Below are 17,015 nucleotides of genomic sequence, written 5' to 3'. Positions count from 1 at the left end.
GCGATACGTATCGTGCTGTGACCCCTGTATCGTGATACGTATCATATCGTGTTGTTGTAGGCAATTATGCAAGAGGTATATTATTCATCTTGCTACAAATGGTACATTCCGTGTCTATGGATGCAAACACGCAAACATAAAAATGAGGTACTTCCGAAAAACCTTTCATCTCATGACATAATTCACGTTTGGCCTTTTATTTTTTTAGCAGCTCGGCAGCGAGCTTTTACATAAAGTGTCATTGTGTCTTTTTTTCCAGCTCGTTCCATACACTGTTGAAGCGTTTCGCCGTTCCCAGCTTTTCAGAAAAAGGAACCCCCTCATTGTGTTTTTGCACTGTACATCGCCTGCCTTTGTCGCCGCGCTGCACAATGGCCGTTTCAGACGGACGGACGGACGGCCGGGTTCATTATGTGTGCTCAGCCTAATTCTCCCTTAGCGGGCTCGACGGGATTCATCTCATCCAAACTTCAAGATTGAAAAAAAGCCAGAAAAATGCATTAGTTTGCAAGGATCGATTGCGGAAAGTTCCGGTTGACGTGAAGGTGAGTTCAAATTCTGTGATTCGTCACTTCATTGGCCAAGTAAAAGCATAACTGGATATTATACTGCAAATATAGTTTTTGATGACAGTCATTTGATTCTGGTCATTTTATAAGCACGCTTATATGAAGTTTGATTTATTCAAGTTATAATTCCAGCTTTAAAAACGTGTATTGTATTTCATACTTGACATTTGCATGATCAAATGAACGAATTTATGGATCGTATACGAGAGACAAACTAGACAAACAAATGTAGAACTGATATATTTCTACGTAGATGTATTCTATAATCCAGCGGTGTCCAAACTACGGCCCGGGGGCCATTTGCGGCCAGCCGTCCATTTTCCGGCGGCCCGCGACATATGCTAAAAAATGGCATTTGACTCAGTTCAAATACAATAAACATGTTTGGAGATGGTCAAAATAAGAAGGGAGGGTATCGAAAAACAGCTGTCATTAAAGGTTATTTTAGTTCACTAAAACTCATGAAAAAACTCAAACTAAAATTCAAAAAACAATATTGTTACTGAAATAAAATAAAATGCTTTTTAAAAAAACGAAAGCTAACTGAAACTACATTTGATGTTTACAAAACTAACTAAAACTAACTATAATTATAGCAAACATGTCCTTCGTTTTAGTCTTTGGTAATTAATTGAATGCCTTTAGGGATGATTTGAAATGTGATTTTTAGTCGATTAATTTTGATATAAACCAGAATAATGACGTTTGAAAGTATGTCACACAGAAGTGACGTCATCTAGCAGCAGCCAATAGAAAAGCACCAGAATTTGCGCACAAGTAATACACATTCAAAATAAAATAATACTAATACTGAAACTAACAAACTAAACTAAAACCATTTTTTGTAAAGAACTAAACTAATCAAAACTAACAGAACCACCCTGAAAAATAATAAAAAATGAACTAAAATGACAAATTCCAAAACTATAATAACTAGGGCTGGAAATCTTTGACTGTCTCACGATTCGATTCGATTCGATTTTTGGGTCTACGATTCGATTCCGAATCGAGTTTCGATTCAAAATGATTTGATTGACAAATGATTTCCGCTTCAATTGACAGATATGCGCAACATTGTCATGATCGACTCCAGACTGCTTTGCAAGACAAAACGACAAATCGAGACATTAAAGTGTCTTTTTTTTTTTTTTTAAACATTTATTAATTTTGCATTCTAAGTGCCCTTTTTCCACAAAAACCGCACGTGGACTACAACTGCCTTTTCCCCTTCTTCTTCATTTCTAATTGAAATAAAATCGATTTTTGGATATTAAATATCGATTCGATTAATAAATGAGAATCTCGATTCTTTTATGAATCGATTTTTTGGCACACCCCTAATGATAACCGTACTGCCATATTACAAATCAATTGGTTAGCATTTTTCACAAATCAATTCTTTATACAACTTTTAGGACTAAACACAATTTCTCTTCATAACATGATGTGGCCCTTGCGTTGGATTTTCTGTATGTTTGGACACCCCTGTGTTATGTTTGACATTATGTTGTTGTTGTTGTTTTGTTTTGAAATGAAGGTCAAGTCATGGGCGACTGGTCCATTCTTGGCCGTTTTCTGTCCGAGGTCCAGAATCACTCGACGGTGATCGGCAAGATCTGGCTGACGATGCTGCTCATTTTCCGCATCCTGCTGGTGGCCCTGGTGGGAGACGCCGTCTACAACGACGAGCAGTCCAAGTTCACCTGCAACACGCAGCAGCCCGGATGCAACAACGTCTGCTACGACACCTTCGCGCCCGTGTCCCACCTGAGGTTTTGGGTTTTCCAAATCGTGCTGGTCTCCACTCCGTCCATATTCTACATCGTCTTCGTTTTGCATAAAATCGCCAAGGACGAGAAGCTGGACGGCCAGCGGGGGCGGGCGCCGGGGCAGAGGACTTCCGGGCACGGCGCCGGGCCGAAGGACGCGATGAGGGTGGGCGTGCCCACTTACTGCCCTCGGTACAGTCGGGAGGACTGGGACGAGAGAGACCGAGCGCAGCAGAGCTTCCTGGAGGAGGGTCACGGCGCGCTGGCGGAAGACCCCACCGAGCAGTCGCAGCAGGTTCTGCTCATCTACATCCTCCACGTGGTGCTTCGATCCATCATGGAGATCACCTTCCTGGTGGGCCAGTATTTGCTGTTCGGCTTGGAGGTGCCGCACCTCTACCGCTGCCAGACGTACCCTTGCCCGACTCGCACCGACTGCTTCGTGTCCCGCGCCACCGAGAAGACCATTTTCCTCAACTTCATGTTCAGCATCAGCCTGGGCTGCTTCGTGCTCAACATCGCCGAGCTCCACTACCTGGGCTGGGTCTACATTTTCCGGGTCCTCTGCTCGGCCTGCTCCGACTGCTGCGGTCAGGGGAAGGATCCGGAGAAGACGCGCTCCAAGCAGAACCCGCTGTTGCTCCAGCTCAGGCACTCGCTGAGAGGTCAGCTGGTTCTGCAGACCCGGTCGGCCGCGGCTCAAGAGAAGGCGGCGGGTTTGCTCACGCACGCCCCGGCCATCTCCTTCGAGACCGACTCCACTTTGGAGTGCACCTCCAAGAGGAGTCCGGAGAACGTGGACAAGGTGAAGGTCAAGTTGGCCAACATGGCCAGGTTGGGACGGACCAAGAAGTCTTGGCTGTGACGCCGTTGCGCTCGTGCCGGAAAGAGGTTTTTTTGTCTTTTCGCATGCACGATACGTACGAGGGATGTAACGATAAGCGCGATATCGCGATATCGTGGTATTAAAACTGTCACGATATTTAAATGCAACACATCTGGTAAAAAAAAAAAAAAAAAAGTCAGGTTGATTTTCATTCAGCAGTTCTAGCGCCCTAAAGGCTAGTTTTTTTTTTTTTGAAATTTAATTTTCATTAGGGATGTTTTGGCCCTTTTATGTTTAAAAACTACACTAATTATCAGATGCCTGTGAAGCAAGTCAATCTATCTAACTATCTCTAAAATACATTCAAATATTATGATTTGGGGTAATGATGAATTTTACACCGCATTAAACAACAATAAATATATTCCAGATTGTTTGATTGGTGAGTGATTATAGTGCCTATATTAGAAAACAAATTCCTCACGATTGTAAACGCAAGTATGTTTTCATTTGAGTTTTTCACCCAAAAGTGCTGCAGGTAACAATTAATGTACATTTCGTGTTCAAACCAGCGGCCTTCATTACGACTTGTGTGCTTATCTATGTTTACTTACTCAATTCAATACGATGGATTAAATACGATGGTGTCAATAAATCACAGAATTGATCAACTGGCATTCTGTCTTGGCTGCAATGTGACCTTTGTCCTGTAGATGGGGCTGTAAACTTATCAGTTCCATTGGCCAGCAGCGCGGATGAGACATTTCGTCTTTCAAGATATAGTTTGGAGTGATGAAAAAAAAATAAAAAATCAACCGGCTCGATACAAGATGTATTCTCGGGAGTTTGTGAACTCACAAATAACGCGAGAATTAGCGTGCAGAGCAAGATTTTATAGTCATGACAGTTTTTAGGATACAGTGAAAAGAAGAATCTGCTTGTTAAAAAGACATATGGGTGGAATCATCACATTCAGTCGTCGAGGTAACCGAAAGTGTCCGTTAGTATTTGTCAGATACTAAATTATTGACTCTTTTATGAAAGGGTGAAGGGACAGCATTGTATGTGACAGTTACTGAGGTCGTGCCGCATAATATGTCCATTTTGGTTCTCAAAAGTGGGATGTTTCTCTTTGAGGTGCAGGTAGATAGTCACTCATTTGTTGAGTTGTCTCATCAATAATATACAGCAGGGGTGTCCAAACTTTTTCATTTGAGGGCCACATCCGAAGGACGCAAGGGCCGCATCATGTTATGAAGAGAAATTGTGTCTAGTCCTAAAAATTGATTTGTGCTTTTGCATATTTAGAAAAATGCTACAGTATATAAACCAATTTATTTGTAATATGGTAGTAGGGTTATTATAGTTTTGCAATTTTTCATTTCAGTTAGTTTTTATTAGTTTTCAGGGTGGTTCTGTTAGTTTAGTTTTTTAAAAATGCAATTGGCTGGAGGGGTATAAACCCCGTCTGTCCACAGAAACGTCCCGCTGTTTACAAAACAAACACAAAATGGCAAAATATAGGCTTGATTTAGGAAAAAAATCACCACCACACATTAACAGAAGCCCAGAGGTGTAGATTAAGGAGTTCATGGGTATACATCCTGTATTTATATAGTGCATTTTCCTGAGTGAAAACGGAAGAGCCTGCCTTTAAAAAGCTAATTTTTGTTTTTATTTTATTTCGGTAAAAATATTGTTTTTTTGAATTTTAGTTTTTTCATTAATTAACTAAAATAACCTTTAACAGCACCTGACTTTCGATACCCTCCCTTCTTTCTTTGACCATCTCCAAACATTTTTTGTTTTGTCTATTTTATTTGAATTGAGTCAAATGCCATTTTTAGCATATGTTCACTGAAAAATGGATGGCGGGCCGCAAATGTCCCGCGGGCCGTCGTTTGGACACCACTAATATGCAGCAACTTAACTAATGAAAACCTGCTGACAACTTTGTACATGCGTAACTGCAGAATTGTAATTTGGTGAAGAGTATCAACTTCACGAGGATAGCGTTGGTTAGCATTAGCCCCCTGTGGCTAACTGCAGCCTCGCGGAGCTGCTTGCACAGCTGCGGACTCTGCCGTGTTGTTTTAAGCGGGCCTCAAAATGTCATTCAGCTGTGCTGTAACTCAAAATGGCGCTCGTGGTTTTTGGGTGTCAGTGGTCTGTCTTAAAGACCAGAAAGACTTGTCAAGTGGCCCGGCAGTTGGTCGGAATGTTAGCGCAAAATGGAGTCTTCAGCGCATGTAGCAAAAATAATGATGGGATGTACTTTTTTTTTTTTTTGTCATCCGGGACAATGTGATGTCCAATCTGATTTCCTGCCGCTCAAGGGTCAAAAAGCACTGTTGACATTTTACCTCCTGTCATGTGCCTTTGCTATTCTTTTTTTGTCACCAGCAAAGAAGCCCTGTGGTTACACGTTAACCATTCTGGGGTCAAGCAATGACGGGGTAACTGTGTCACTATCAATTTAAGGAGGTGGGCGTGAAAAGCAGAGCAACATATTTTGAGACAAACTCAAGCGTTCAAGATTCGGTTTGAAATCCTGCAAACGAACGAGAACTTTGCGGACTGCAGCTTGTCTTTTATGATGACTTTAAAAGGTATGCATAACAAATCTATTGTCTTCACCGTTTTCACTGATTTCATTTTTATTTTATTTAAACAGCAGTAGCTGCGGGACACTAACCAGCAACAAGCTGCTTTTTTTTTTTTTTTTTTTTTTGAATGAACTGTGACAAGGTGTTGTTCTTTCCCCATGCACTCCCTCTTGTCCTCTGTCGTCTGTCTTCCGGGAACGCTAATAGGCTCCATGCAGAGTAATGTGACCAATTGAATCATCCTGGGCCCGGAGCTGGAAGTTGCAGATCGGCGGGGCAAGACAGAGAGTGTCGTGCTCACTACGGCTGCAGCGCCCCAAAAAACAAAAAAACAAAAAAACAAAAAAACAACTCAGTGGTGACACAAACGGTGTTTGTCTCAAGACTTGTCTAGGATTTATACGCTGTCCTGCCAAAGGAACTACTATTTGCAGCATTCCGGCCGCTTTCATCTGCTTTTTTTTTTTTTTTTTTTTTTTTTTACCACTTGGCAGACTTAAGACCAGCTCAGAGGTGAAAAGGTCAGAGGGCCCCTCTGTAATCCTGACTGCAGATCGAGGTGAGTAGATAGAAACAGTCTGACTGTCATATCAGGACAATGAGTTGTGATGTGATCAGTCTACTCCATTTGAGGAACCCTGCCACTAATTAATTCCATTTTTAAAATATCTAATAGTATGATTTAACTTGTTTACATATTGAAGGAACATCCATAAATTCAAAAATATCAGCAAAAACAGAAATTCTATTCATCAGTTTTAGCCTTTCAGGGCCCCAAAATGGGGCGTGTTTGCACATACTCCTCATGCTTGAGTGGGTTTTTTGCGGGTACTGCAGTTTCCCCCAACCTTCCAAAAATATAAAGACTCCATATTGATGCCGGTGACCGGTCCGACGGTGTGCCTTCATCTCGTTCGGTTAGCTGTGATAGGGATTTTATGATCGTCCATGTTTACCATAAGCAAATTGCAAAGGACTTCAAAAAAAAAACTTTACTGATCTCAAATGTGCGAAAGAAAAATGGCCATATGAGTCGCATTTTCTCACCGACAAAACTCTCGAGTCATATTGTGCAATGTTGCGATGCAGTGAACTGATATTGCAAACTTTTGGATATTCTATTCCTCATCTAAAGATTACTACTTATTACATACAATTTAACATAGAGGATATGAATGCAAAATTAAACAAATATTTTGTCCTTTCCACCAGTCAAGGCAAGTAAATTGCTGAATCAGAAGTGGCACATATCTGCACCTTGAAAACCTCAAAAGCTAACTGCGGAAATGACTCAAACGTTTTGAAACGGCCAAAAGAATTTGGACTGAAATTCTTTTCTATAAAGCACTCAGTTGTCCCCGAAACTTGAAAGGTGGCCCTGGGTTTGACAAACAGTTAAATATGATGATGAGACCCGACATGAGTAATCATGAATCGATTAGCATTAAAAAAAAGAAAAAAAGAAAAAATGGCCGCTAAGTGAATAACCAAACAATTGATTGATCTACAAATATGTCCGTACTTGATGGCCCGTATTTAAATTGGATAGTTGAATACAGTAGTTTTACACCGGCAAAAAATGTTGAAGAAAGAAGTCAGTAGGGGTGTGAATTGCCTAGTACCTGACGATTCGATTCGTATCACGATTCACAGGTCACGATTCGATTCGATACCGATTAATCCCGATACGAATGGTCACGATTCGATACCGATTAATCCCGATACGAATTTACAAGTCGATTGTTGCGATTTTTTTCCATTCAAATTTAGAAAATACTATCAGTAAATTTGTACATGTACACATGTACACTGTAAGATTTGTATGAATATATTTATCTAAAACTTGAGGCTTATAACCGTGAGCCACTGTACACAAACAGTTTGCAATCTGTTTCACATTTGAACAGCATTAAAATAAAAATATTAAGGCTTAATGTGCCGTTCATATAACATTCTTCCATGCTCAAGGTGTGAATCCTAAAAAAAAAAAAAAAATCGATTCTGCCGATTTTTGAATCGATTCGAGAATCGCGCGATGTAGTATCGCGATATATCGCCGAATCGATTTTTTTTTAACACCCCTAGAAGTCAATATCCTCACACTATCAACAACTCAAATAATTGCTTGTCAAATAAATGTATGAAAACAGCTAATTATCGTCATCATTACCATAATAATAATGAATTTCTATTCTCCCAAAACAAAATAGGGGAAAAGCCACAAATTTCGAGTGAATTCAAGTACTTGGGTGTTGTTTTACATCCATTCAAAGTACAGCTTTCTCAGTTTAAAAAAACAAAAATATCAAAAACCATTGAAAGTTTTTTTGATATATAAATTTTTACATGGACTTGCGCAACCATTACTTTGTCCAAAAAAAAAGGAACAAATGTTTTTATAGCATAAAATACCAGAGCCACCTTTAAAGGGGAAGTCAACTTTAAACACTTCTTGACAATACTGTGTCATATGTAAACGTGACATGCGGATTAATATTACATTTGTGGATATGAGTTATGAAGCACAATCCAGCTGTTTTTACCCATCTCAGGGGGCGGACATTTTTTTTTTTTTTCCTCACTCACACAAGCTTCCATCATGTAAGCCGCACAAAGTCTCCCGGGCGGAGAAGCTGAAGCTGAGCCGTGATTGGTTGTTACCCGAGCCTTGAGAATTGTGATGTCATTTTCCGTCAACAGCAAGTGGCAAAATGGCCACCCACTAAGATGGATAAAAACGTGGATTTTTGCTGCCTAACTCGTACAATTCCATGTTTAGACGTTGAAAGACAACACGTTATTGTTATTTATACCAATTAAGGTATGCCACAAATTTACTGGTCACCAAATTAGGCAACGTGACCTCTGAACTTCATCCCGTTTGACAATATCACCCAAACGTTTTCATTTTGTTGCCATTCAAAAGGCCTTCCAATGTGAAAGCAAATCTTCCAAGAGCACTTTGGACTGGTGCAAAACGGCATCGAAAGTGAATAGGAGCTGGCTAACGATTTGAGTGTCGAGCCGTGCAAAGTGTGGTCAGTTTGGAGCGCCCTGCAGATGAAGGACACATTCCTACTCTGCATGTTGCTGTGTTCCTCAGACAGATTTCCAGCTGGGAACTGCTCGAATCACCTGGCAACAATATTGACATAGAAATAGAAACTCTGGAGAGGACAAGACTCCAGCTCTCTGCCAGTCACACATTACATACATCTGGCATTACACACACTGTGGCAGGAAGATTATCGACATTATGGAATAATTTACTCTATACTGTAACTTGGGTTGTGTTTAATAGAAACGTGAACCAGGAAACAAAATGTTAATCATACTGTGATGACCCACAAGCAATAGACCTAATCCTTTAATTAAGGCAGGGGGGTGTCCAAACTTTTCCATTTAAGGGCCACATACAGAAAATCAGAACGACGCAAGGGCCACATCATGTTATGAAGAGAAATTGTGTCTAGTCCTAAAAATTGTGTTGTTCTGAGACCGATACTGATATCGGCAGAGGCCCCGATACTGCATTAAAACAGTACTATCGGTATCGGTGAGTACCAACAAGTAACATGCCGATACATTAATTCCAACGCTAATATAGGATTTTGGATGCAGCATCTTATGTCTTGCTCATGCACGACATTCAATGATATGCAACATGTTCATTGCATGCTGATCTAAGATATCCTATTGGCCCTTGAATGCTCTGATCCAATGACAGGACAATTTTTTCATGTTGAGAAAAAAAACAAAACAAAAAAACAACAACAACTGAGGTATCGGTATGTTATTGGCCGATACTGCAAAGCTGGGTATCGGAATCGGTATCGGGGGACCAAAAAAAAAAAAAACAGTATCGGAACAACGCTAGTTTTTATTGGTTTTTAAGGTGGTTCTGTTAGTTTTTTATTAGTTTAGTTCTTTAAAAAATTCTTAGTTTTAGTTTAGTTTGTTAGTTTCAGTATTAGTATAAAAAAAATGTGAATTACTTGTGCACAATATTTAAATGGGAGCAATGTCATCTTTTGGTGCTTTTCTATTGGCTACTGCTGGATGACATCACTTCTGTGTGCCATTTTTTCAAACTTCATTATTCCGGTTTATATCAAAATAAATCTTCTAAAAATCACATTCAAAATCATCCCCAAAGGCTCATGCATTAAATTAATTACCAAAGACTAAAACGAAGGACGTTTGCTATAATTATAGTTAATTTTAGTTAGTTTAGTCAGTTAGTTTTCGTTTTTTAAAAAGCATTTTTGTTTTTATTTTATTTCGGTAACAATATTGTTTTTTGAATTTTAGTTGTATTTTTTTCATTAGTTTTAGTTAAAATAACCTCTACTGGCACCTGATTTTCGAGACCCTGCCTTCTTACTTTGACCATCTCCAAACATTTTTGTTTTGTTTATTTTATTTGAACTGTGTCAGATGCCATTTTTAGCACGTTGCGGGGCAACGAAAAATGGACGGCGGGCCGTAGTTTGTACACCACTGCTTTAAGGCATGGGGGGTAGAATGATGCACCAAAGGGATAAAAAGATATCAAAGGGTTGAAGGTCAATAGCTTCTGGCTTGCTGGTGCGCAGCCTAAAGAGACATGACTTGCATTTGCGTCCTGGTCTCAACATCTACCGCAGCTCCACAATACAAATAATCTCCTTGCTCATGCGCATCCTATGGGAACATTTGATGATGAGCTTGTTGATCACAAACAAAAACACCAAACTTGCGTGCGTTTGATGTATTCCAGGATCTGTAAAGATGACAAGCAAATCCAACAGCAGCGTAGCGGACGGCAAGGTGTCCTCCTCCCCTCTTCTGTCGTCACCAAAGCGGCACCGTCTGGTCACCAAAGACGGACACTGCACCCTTCGCCCGCCGCTGTGCCCCTCCGGATCCTGGCTGGGAGCGTCGAGTCGGGCCTGGCTGTTAGCCCTGCATGACATGTGGGGACAGTTAGTGGGCCTGCGCTGGAGATGGGTCCTCTTGGCCTTCTGCGCATCCTTTGTGGCCCACTGGCTGCTGTTCGCTTGCCTTTGGTATTTGCTGGCCCACGTCAACGGCGACCTGGACGTGCTGGACCACGACGCGCCCCCGCAGGGTCACGTGGTCTGCGTCAAGCACATCACCAGCTTCGCCGCCGCCTTCTCGTTTTCGCTTGAGACGCAGCTCACCATCGGCTACGGCACCATGTTCCCCAGCGGGGACTGTCCGAGTGCCATCGCGCTGCTGGCTGTGCAGATGCTGCTGGGGCTCATGCTTGAAGCGTTCATCACAGGTACGCTTCTTTCCTCAGCCTTTCTTTTGACCGACAACTCAAAACATTTGAAATTAAATACACCAAAATACATATTGATTTTGGCTCTGGAATAGATGATTGAATTATGAATGATTGCGTCTGAGGCAAAGTTATTACACTTAAAGGCAAAAATCAAGTGTTTGTCTAATATGAATTAAGTAGCAAAATCCACCCGTTTTTATCCATCGCAGGGGGCGGCCATTTTGCCACTCGCTGTTGACTCAAAATGACATCACGGTTGCTCACACACAACTTTAGGCACACGCTACACACACACAAAAAGCAATAGAAATGTACCCCAACAACTATGAAATACGTAAGACAACCAGATATGACAGACAGGGCATATGGTGTAAAAGGAACGATAGCTTGTTGAAACTGGAGAATCAGTGTCAGTCGCGTAGGACAATGTTTTGAGGGGGAGAAAAATAAAAAAAATAAAAAATAAACTTTACGTGTCGGCCAGCTTCCTTTCTCGTCTTTTGCAGCCCTCTACACGCAAGTCATCTCTTCAATTGAACATTAGCATGTTCTTCGACGTCTATACCAGTGAAATTGGCACCAGGGATAACATTGTCTGACAGAATTAGAAGATTTAGCGCCGTAGACATCCGTTTACAGCCATTCCATGGCTCGATGGGCAATAATAACTTTGAATTTGTAAAATAAAAAGTCTCTTAAGTACCTCAATCGCTCCGCGGCCCGTCCACTTCCATTCAAACGTCATTTCCTTCCGCCGTCCATGTTGGGGCAGTCACGTGATCACGTGACGTCGGCGCAAATGGTCAATGCAAAAGGCCAAAAAACAGGGGAACAAAAAGTACTACCACACAAGTACAAAGTAAAAACAAATAGGGATTAACCAAAAGTAGCGATGTTCAAACGAAGCCGGTACCTCGAAGCAAGCGCCGAACTTCCTGAATCACACCACTTGGCCTGCAAATGTCACGTGACCGGTGACGTCAGACGCTTCATACGTCGATTTTTTTCTGTGCCAGTCCAACCCTGGTCAAGATTACAAAAAAATAATATATAATATAAGGTATTTTAAGGGGTACTTCAGACTTATTTTGTATTTTTATAAACGATTTTCAAGCATCCTTTTCTTAGTTTTTTATTTTTTATTTTTTTATTTAGATTTAGGTCTTGGTTTAGTATTTTTTATGTCGATTATTTCAAATTTGATGGGTGGGATGTCAAATGTCCTCCAATTCTGAAATAACCCAAAACTATTAATGACTAAACTAATACAAAGCATTTAAAAAATATAAACTAATCAAACCTAAACTCAAATTATACATTAAAAATTAAAAACAACCTAATAACTAAACTAAAACAAAAACACTCTGAAAAACGAACTGAATTTAAAATCAAAATTCAAAACAAAATAAAAAAAATTGCTATTATTGAAAGTCTGCATATGCATGGCCAAGAAAAATGTACAATTGCCTTTTTTTCTCCATTTTCAGTCTTTGCCATATCTCTCTTCACATGTAGCACATTGGAAGTTGTGATTGTTTTACTATTAAAATAAAAATGTAACTAAAACCTCGGTCTTAATTTGAATGGCAGTGATATAATGCAATGCAGAGTCGCTCACAGATATGGCAGTATTTTACCTTCACTTTAATCAAAAGCGACGACCACTTACACTTGGCTTGACTCACGAAAACCAAACGCGCAAGACAAACTGCAACGAGGAACATCCTTTGCAAATTGTCACTTGTCTCCCAGGTGCATTTGTGGCCAAGATCTCTTGTCCTCAGAAGCGGGCCGCAGCCATCCAGTTCAGCCACCAGGGGGTGGTGGGCCAGCACCAGGGCCAAACTTGCCTCATGCTGCGGGCCACAAACCTGCTGCGGCGCCCTCTGCTGGACGTGAAGGTGAGTGCCGTCCTCTACGAGGAGCGCGAAGGCCAAGCCCTGCACCAAACCTCCCTGGACTTCTACGTGGATCATCTGGGCCCGCATCCCTGCCCCTTCTTCATCTTCCCGCTCACCTTTTACCACCCCCTGGACCGCCGCAGCCCCCTCTACCCCGCCCTGCGCGAAGGCACGCCCAACCACTTTGAGCTGGTGGTGTTCCTGTCGGCCTCGCAGGAGGGAACGGGGGACAGCTGCCAGAAGAGGACCTCCTACCTGCGCCAGGAGATCCAGTTTGACCGTTGCTTTGTGCCCGCCTTGGGCCTGGATGCCCGCGGGAGGTACGCGGTGAGCAACCATCACTTTGACACCATGCACTCGAAGGACCCTTTGGACAAGGACTGCGTGGTGCAGATCAACGGTGACGGCAGCGACAGGATGGAGTAAGGATACCGGGACAAAAAAAAAAAAAAAAAGGGGGGCATTTGATGAGGTACGGTTGTGGAGGCCAGATACGGAGCAGAAATTGTATTTTGTTAGTTGCAATGAGGATGATTTGGGGAAATTACAGTTTGTGTTGAGCTGTTAACATTCTTGAATTAAAAACCTAAAGTCATTGTTAACCTTTGAATCAGTTCCCAAGGAATGATGCCAATGGACTTTATTGGGGATCTAATTTCAAATTCCAACAGGCCCACTTCTTATGGGGTAGATGCCACGGAAGAGGCGGGACGTGATTTCCGGTTTATTTCCGGTCCGCACAAAGTCGGAAGCGCAAGTATTTTTTATTTTATTTTCTTCTTATTATTATTTTTTGGTTGCTAGGTGTCGGAAGCACAAGTATTTTTGACGCAGCCTACACGTCGCAAACCGAACCGGAAACAAACTGATGTGAAAAAAAAACAGTCCCGCCTCTTCCGTGGCTTATACCCCATTAAAACTCATCAGTCCACTTTCTCTCCTGCTTTTCCTCATTAGTGTCATGTGTGAACTTGAGGCACCATCAATAATATTTTCTTTCTTATTAATATTTTCCGTTTTTTTGCCATATTTGAGCAAATCTAATATTTGAACGAAGGAATAGTGTTTGAAGCGAATATGTAAAGAAGGGACAGAAAGCAATGGTGCACCGTCATCATGACGTCACAATCAAACGTACCACTCAAAGAGGCCGACATGTCGATAGTGTCCACTTGGTGTCAGTCTTAGCCGCATTATACAACGAACAAAAGTAATAGGCCAGATTCAACCCCAAAACTGTGCGACAGACAGGCAAATACTCACTGCTTTGCCCAAACTAAATATCTGTACTCGTTATAAAAAAAAAAAAAAGGAAACATTTTACACACAATCTCCTTGAACAAACAGTTGAATGAACACGCAGCTGTGTTGTTATTGTAGCAGTTCAGTTCAGTGTAGTCAGTCAGTATTGATATGATAGGAAACATTGTAGCTTGGGTTTTAGTCGAGTATTTGATTGAAAAGGGTTCATGAATTAATTTGTGGTTTGAAGAAGCCTACAATAGAGACGTAGATGACCTCTTAATTTTGAAAAAAAAAAAAAAATCATTGCACAAATCGTTATGTAAATCTTATTTATCAAACTTTTTTTTCTATTTGTTGTAGTACACAAATGGGTGCTTGTATTGTCATTGGTACGATTGAGAATCACTGCACAATCATTCAGTTTTAAATCAAATCTTTTGAGCTGCTTCAGCTAATTGAGAAAAAAACACTCCACAGTATGTGATTGTGAAGATGGGTGAGACGTGTCTCACGTTTTTGTGCCTTTGTACAGTGTACATTACAAGAAATAAATATTTTCTAAACAAGCCTGGTAGAATACACTTTTTTTTTTTTTTTTTTGCTCAATATGTCTCAAGTGATGTATAGTGAAGGGAAAAATTGTCTCCACATGGAGTAGCAACGCTGCCCCCACGTGGCGGTGAATCTAACGTGCACAGTGCCCCGCCCCACTATTTGAGAAGCACTGTCTAAACGGAACATTAAGCATTAACATTTTATTTCAATGCCTCAATGATGTTCAAACATGAAATGGATTAAATACAGTGGTTCAAAGTTATGACTGAAACTTCAGATAAATCATACACTTCATCATACAGTGTACGTGTACAAGTTTACCGATTAGTATTTTCTAAATTTAAATTCGTATCAGGATTAATCGGTATTGAATTGAATCGTGCCCTACGAATCGTGATGCGAATCGAATGGTCAGGTACGAGGCAATTCACACCCCTAATAACGATTCTAAATAATGACACGGTCACTTCACCATATTAGTGCCTTTAGTCTTTTATTTCTTTTAGGAAGTGTGATTAGTAACAGAATATATTTTCAGATGCACAAAAATATACTTCACTGATCATATTTATGTTTGGCAACTTCTTACAAGCCTTTGCTAAAACAAGTAAGATACCATTTTTTAAATCTATGAAAAATACATGGTCATTTTTCAAACAAGAAAATACACAAGAGGGTAAGAGATACACACAGTAGTCATTGCTATACAAGTACAACATGCAACTAGTTAACGAGAGAATTAAGATCAGATGTTGAGCCTTTACCCACGCGTCATTTCACTTTTTAGTTAAGTCGAATGCTTTTTCGCTCACACATTGTGGCCAACGATTCATTCAATTGCATCTTCGAGTACGCTCCACAATCACAGTGATTCTTTCTTTCGTTGGTACTTGACATCTTAACTGCAAGTCATGGGTTTTAACGTACACAAAACTACACATACATTATTGCAGCAATGACTGGAGGAGAGCGGCAAGATACAGCAAAACATTTCAAGGTGATCGGTTAACACACTTTCTCGTCTTTCTTTCTGCACAAGAAGAAACTTCAAATCAAGCGTTACTTCCGAGGCGACGCTTCCAGCTCAAACAAGGAACGTGTCGTTTTAAATTTTAAACGTGTGCATTTGCACTCAAAATAGGAAGGAACTCATTTTTAATTCCTTATATACAAATAGGTCTCGAAAGCGAAACAAGTCAATCTTTTTGTTAGCTGCCTCGTTCCAAAAAAATGCGGCTGTGACCAAGCCATTGTGAATTTTGCCGGAATGTGACCAACAGTTGGGCTAATTTACATACTAGGACTCCCGCACTCACTTTTTCTACCAATTTCTTGGATCTGCCATTTTCAAGCGACGGAAGGACAACAACGGAAACGCTGTTTCTGTCAAAACCAACTAAGCTGTGAGGTATTTGTGTTTGGCTATGTGGCTGCTGCACACATCACACACGCGCACTAATTGTCAAGTGTAGTTAACAGCTTGATGATGAAGCGCTGTCTGATGATGAAGTGAAAATGACTTTAATTAATCAGAGTCGCAATCATGTTTTTAGACTCTGGGCTCAATAAGTGCATGGTGATATAAGCTGCTCTCCCATTGGCCCGCCCACCCTGCTGATCCACAACACTGACAATAAGATTTGGTATTGAAAAAAATAATAATAATGTCATTGTAGAAAAAGCTGCATTTGCATTGTAAAAGGTTCTATTGAAAAACAAAATACAAACATTGAAAAAACACTTTTCTTTAACAATATTTTTTTTTGTATTATGATTTCTTTTTCAATGGTAATCAGGAGATTTTTTTTTTCTCCCCACTTTCTCTTTTTTTTTCTCGAGTTTCACGGTTTTTCAGTTTCAGTGTTTTAACGTGGAGGGGCGGGCGCGGGGCTTTGACCGGGGGAACGCCTTCCGGTTTTTCCGGAGAGGAGAGAGCGCGCCCTCTGTCGGCTAAAGGCAATACCTGAATTCCCTGTGGCATATATTATTCTTATTTAGCTAGCATGCTAAGTGGTTTACTACAGAAACATGAACACTGACGCCACAAGGTTATATGTAGAAAACAAAAACAAAAAAAACAAAAAAACAGACTAGCAGGCGGTTTAGGAGTTCCTGGTCAACTATTGTATCCACGAGTCTGTGACGAAATGCCACAGGGAATTTAGGTATTGCATTAGCCGACAGAGGGCGCGCTCTCCTCTCCGGAAAAGCCGGAAGGCGTTCTCCTGGTCAAAGCCCCGCGCCCGTCCCTCCA

General features: G+C 40.9%; 2 protein-coding genes and 1 long non-coding RNA gene across 4 annotated transcripts; 2 read left to right on the top strand and 1 right to left on the bottom strand.

Moving 5' to 3' along the window:
• The first annotated feature begins 136 nt into the window (after positions 1-136).
• Positions 137-3,796, top strand: LOC144032952 (gap junction delta-2 protein). Its single transcript, XM_077540534.1, has 2 exons — positions 137-545; positions 2,107-3,796. The coding sequence occupies exon 2, from the start codon at positions 2,115-2,117 to the stop codon at positions 3,201-3,203; it is 1,089 nt and encodes a 362-aa protein (XP_077396660.1). The 5' UTR covers positions 137-545; positions 2,107-2,114; the 3' UTR covers positions 3,204-3,796.
• Positions 3,797-5,464: 1,668 nt separating this feature from the next.
• On the top strand, positions 5,465-14,773 carry kcnj13 (potassium inwardly rectifying channel subfamily J member 13). Of its 2 annotated transcripts, XM_077540532.1 has the most exons (4): positions 5,465-5,773; positions 5,978-6,329; positions 10,530-11,057; positions 12,813-14,773. In XM_077540532.1, exons 3-4 carry the CDS (start codon positions 10,541-10,543, stop codon positions 13,385-13,387), a joined length of 1,092 nt encoding a protein of 363 aa, XP_077396658.1. In that variant the 5' UTR covers positions 5,465-5,773; positions 5,978-6,329; positions 10,530-10,540; the 3' UTR covers positions 13,388-14,773. The 2 variants fall into 2 exon arrangements, with proteins under 2 accessions (XP_077396658.1, XP_077396659.1); XM_077540533.1 differs by lacking the exons at positions 5,465-5,773; positions 5,978-6,329 and having other exon boundaries at positions 10,357-11,057.
• On the bottom strand, positions 7,757-13,108 carry LOC144032953 (uncharacterized). The gene is made up of 3 exons (XR_013287836.1): positions 12,730-13,108; positions 10,814-12,083; positions 7,757-10,714 (listed from the first exon to the last, which is right to left on the bottom strand). It is a non-coding gene; the product is annotated as an uncharacterized LOC144032953 (long non-coding RNA).
• Positions 14,774-17,015: the final 2,242 nt, after the last annotated feature.

This window comes from Festucalex cinctus, chromosome 13 (genome assembly GCF_051991245.1).
Source record: "Festucalex cinctus isolate MCC-2025b chromosome 13, RoL_Fcin_1.0, whole genome shotgun sequence".
NCBI classification, from domain to species: domain Eukaryota; kingdom Metazoa; phylum Chordata; class Actinopteri; order Syngnathiformes; family Syngnathidae; genus Festucalex; species Festucalex cinctus.
The sequence above is the reverse complement of the archived record's forward strand: the minus strand, read 5'-3'. Positions and strand labels throughout refer to the sequence as shown.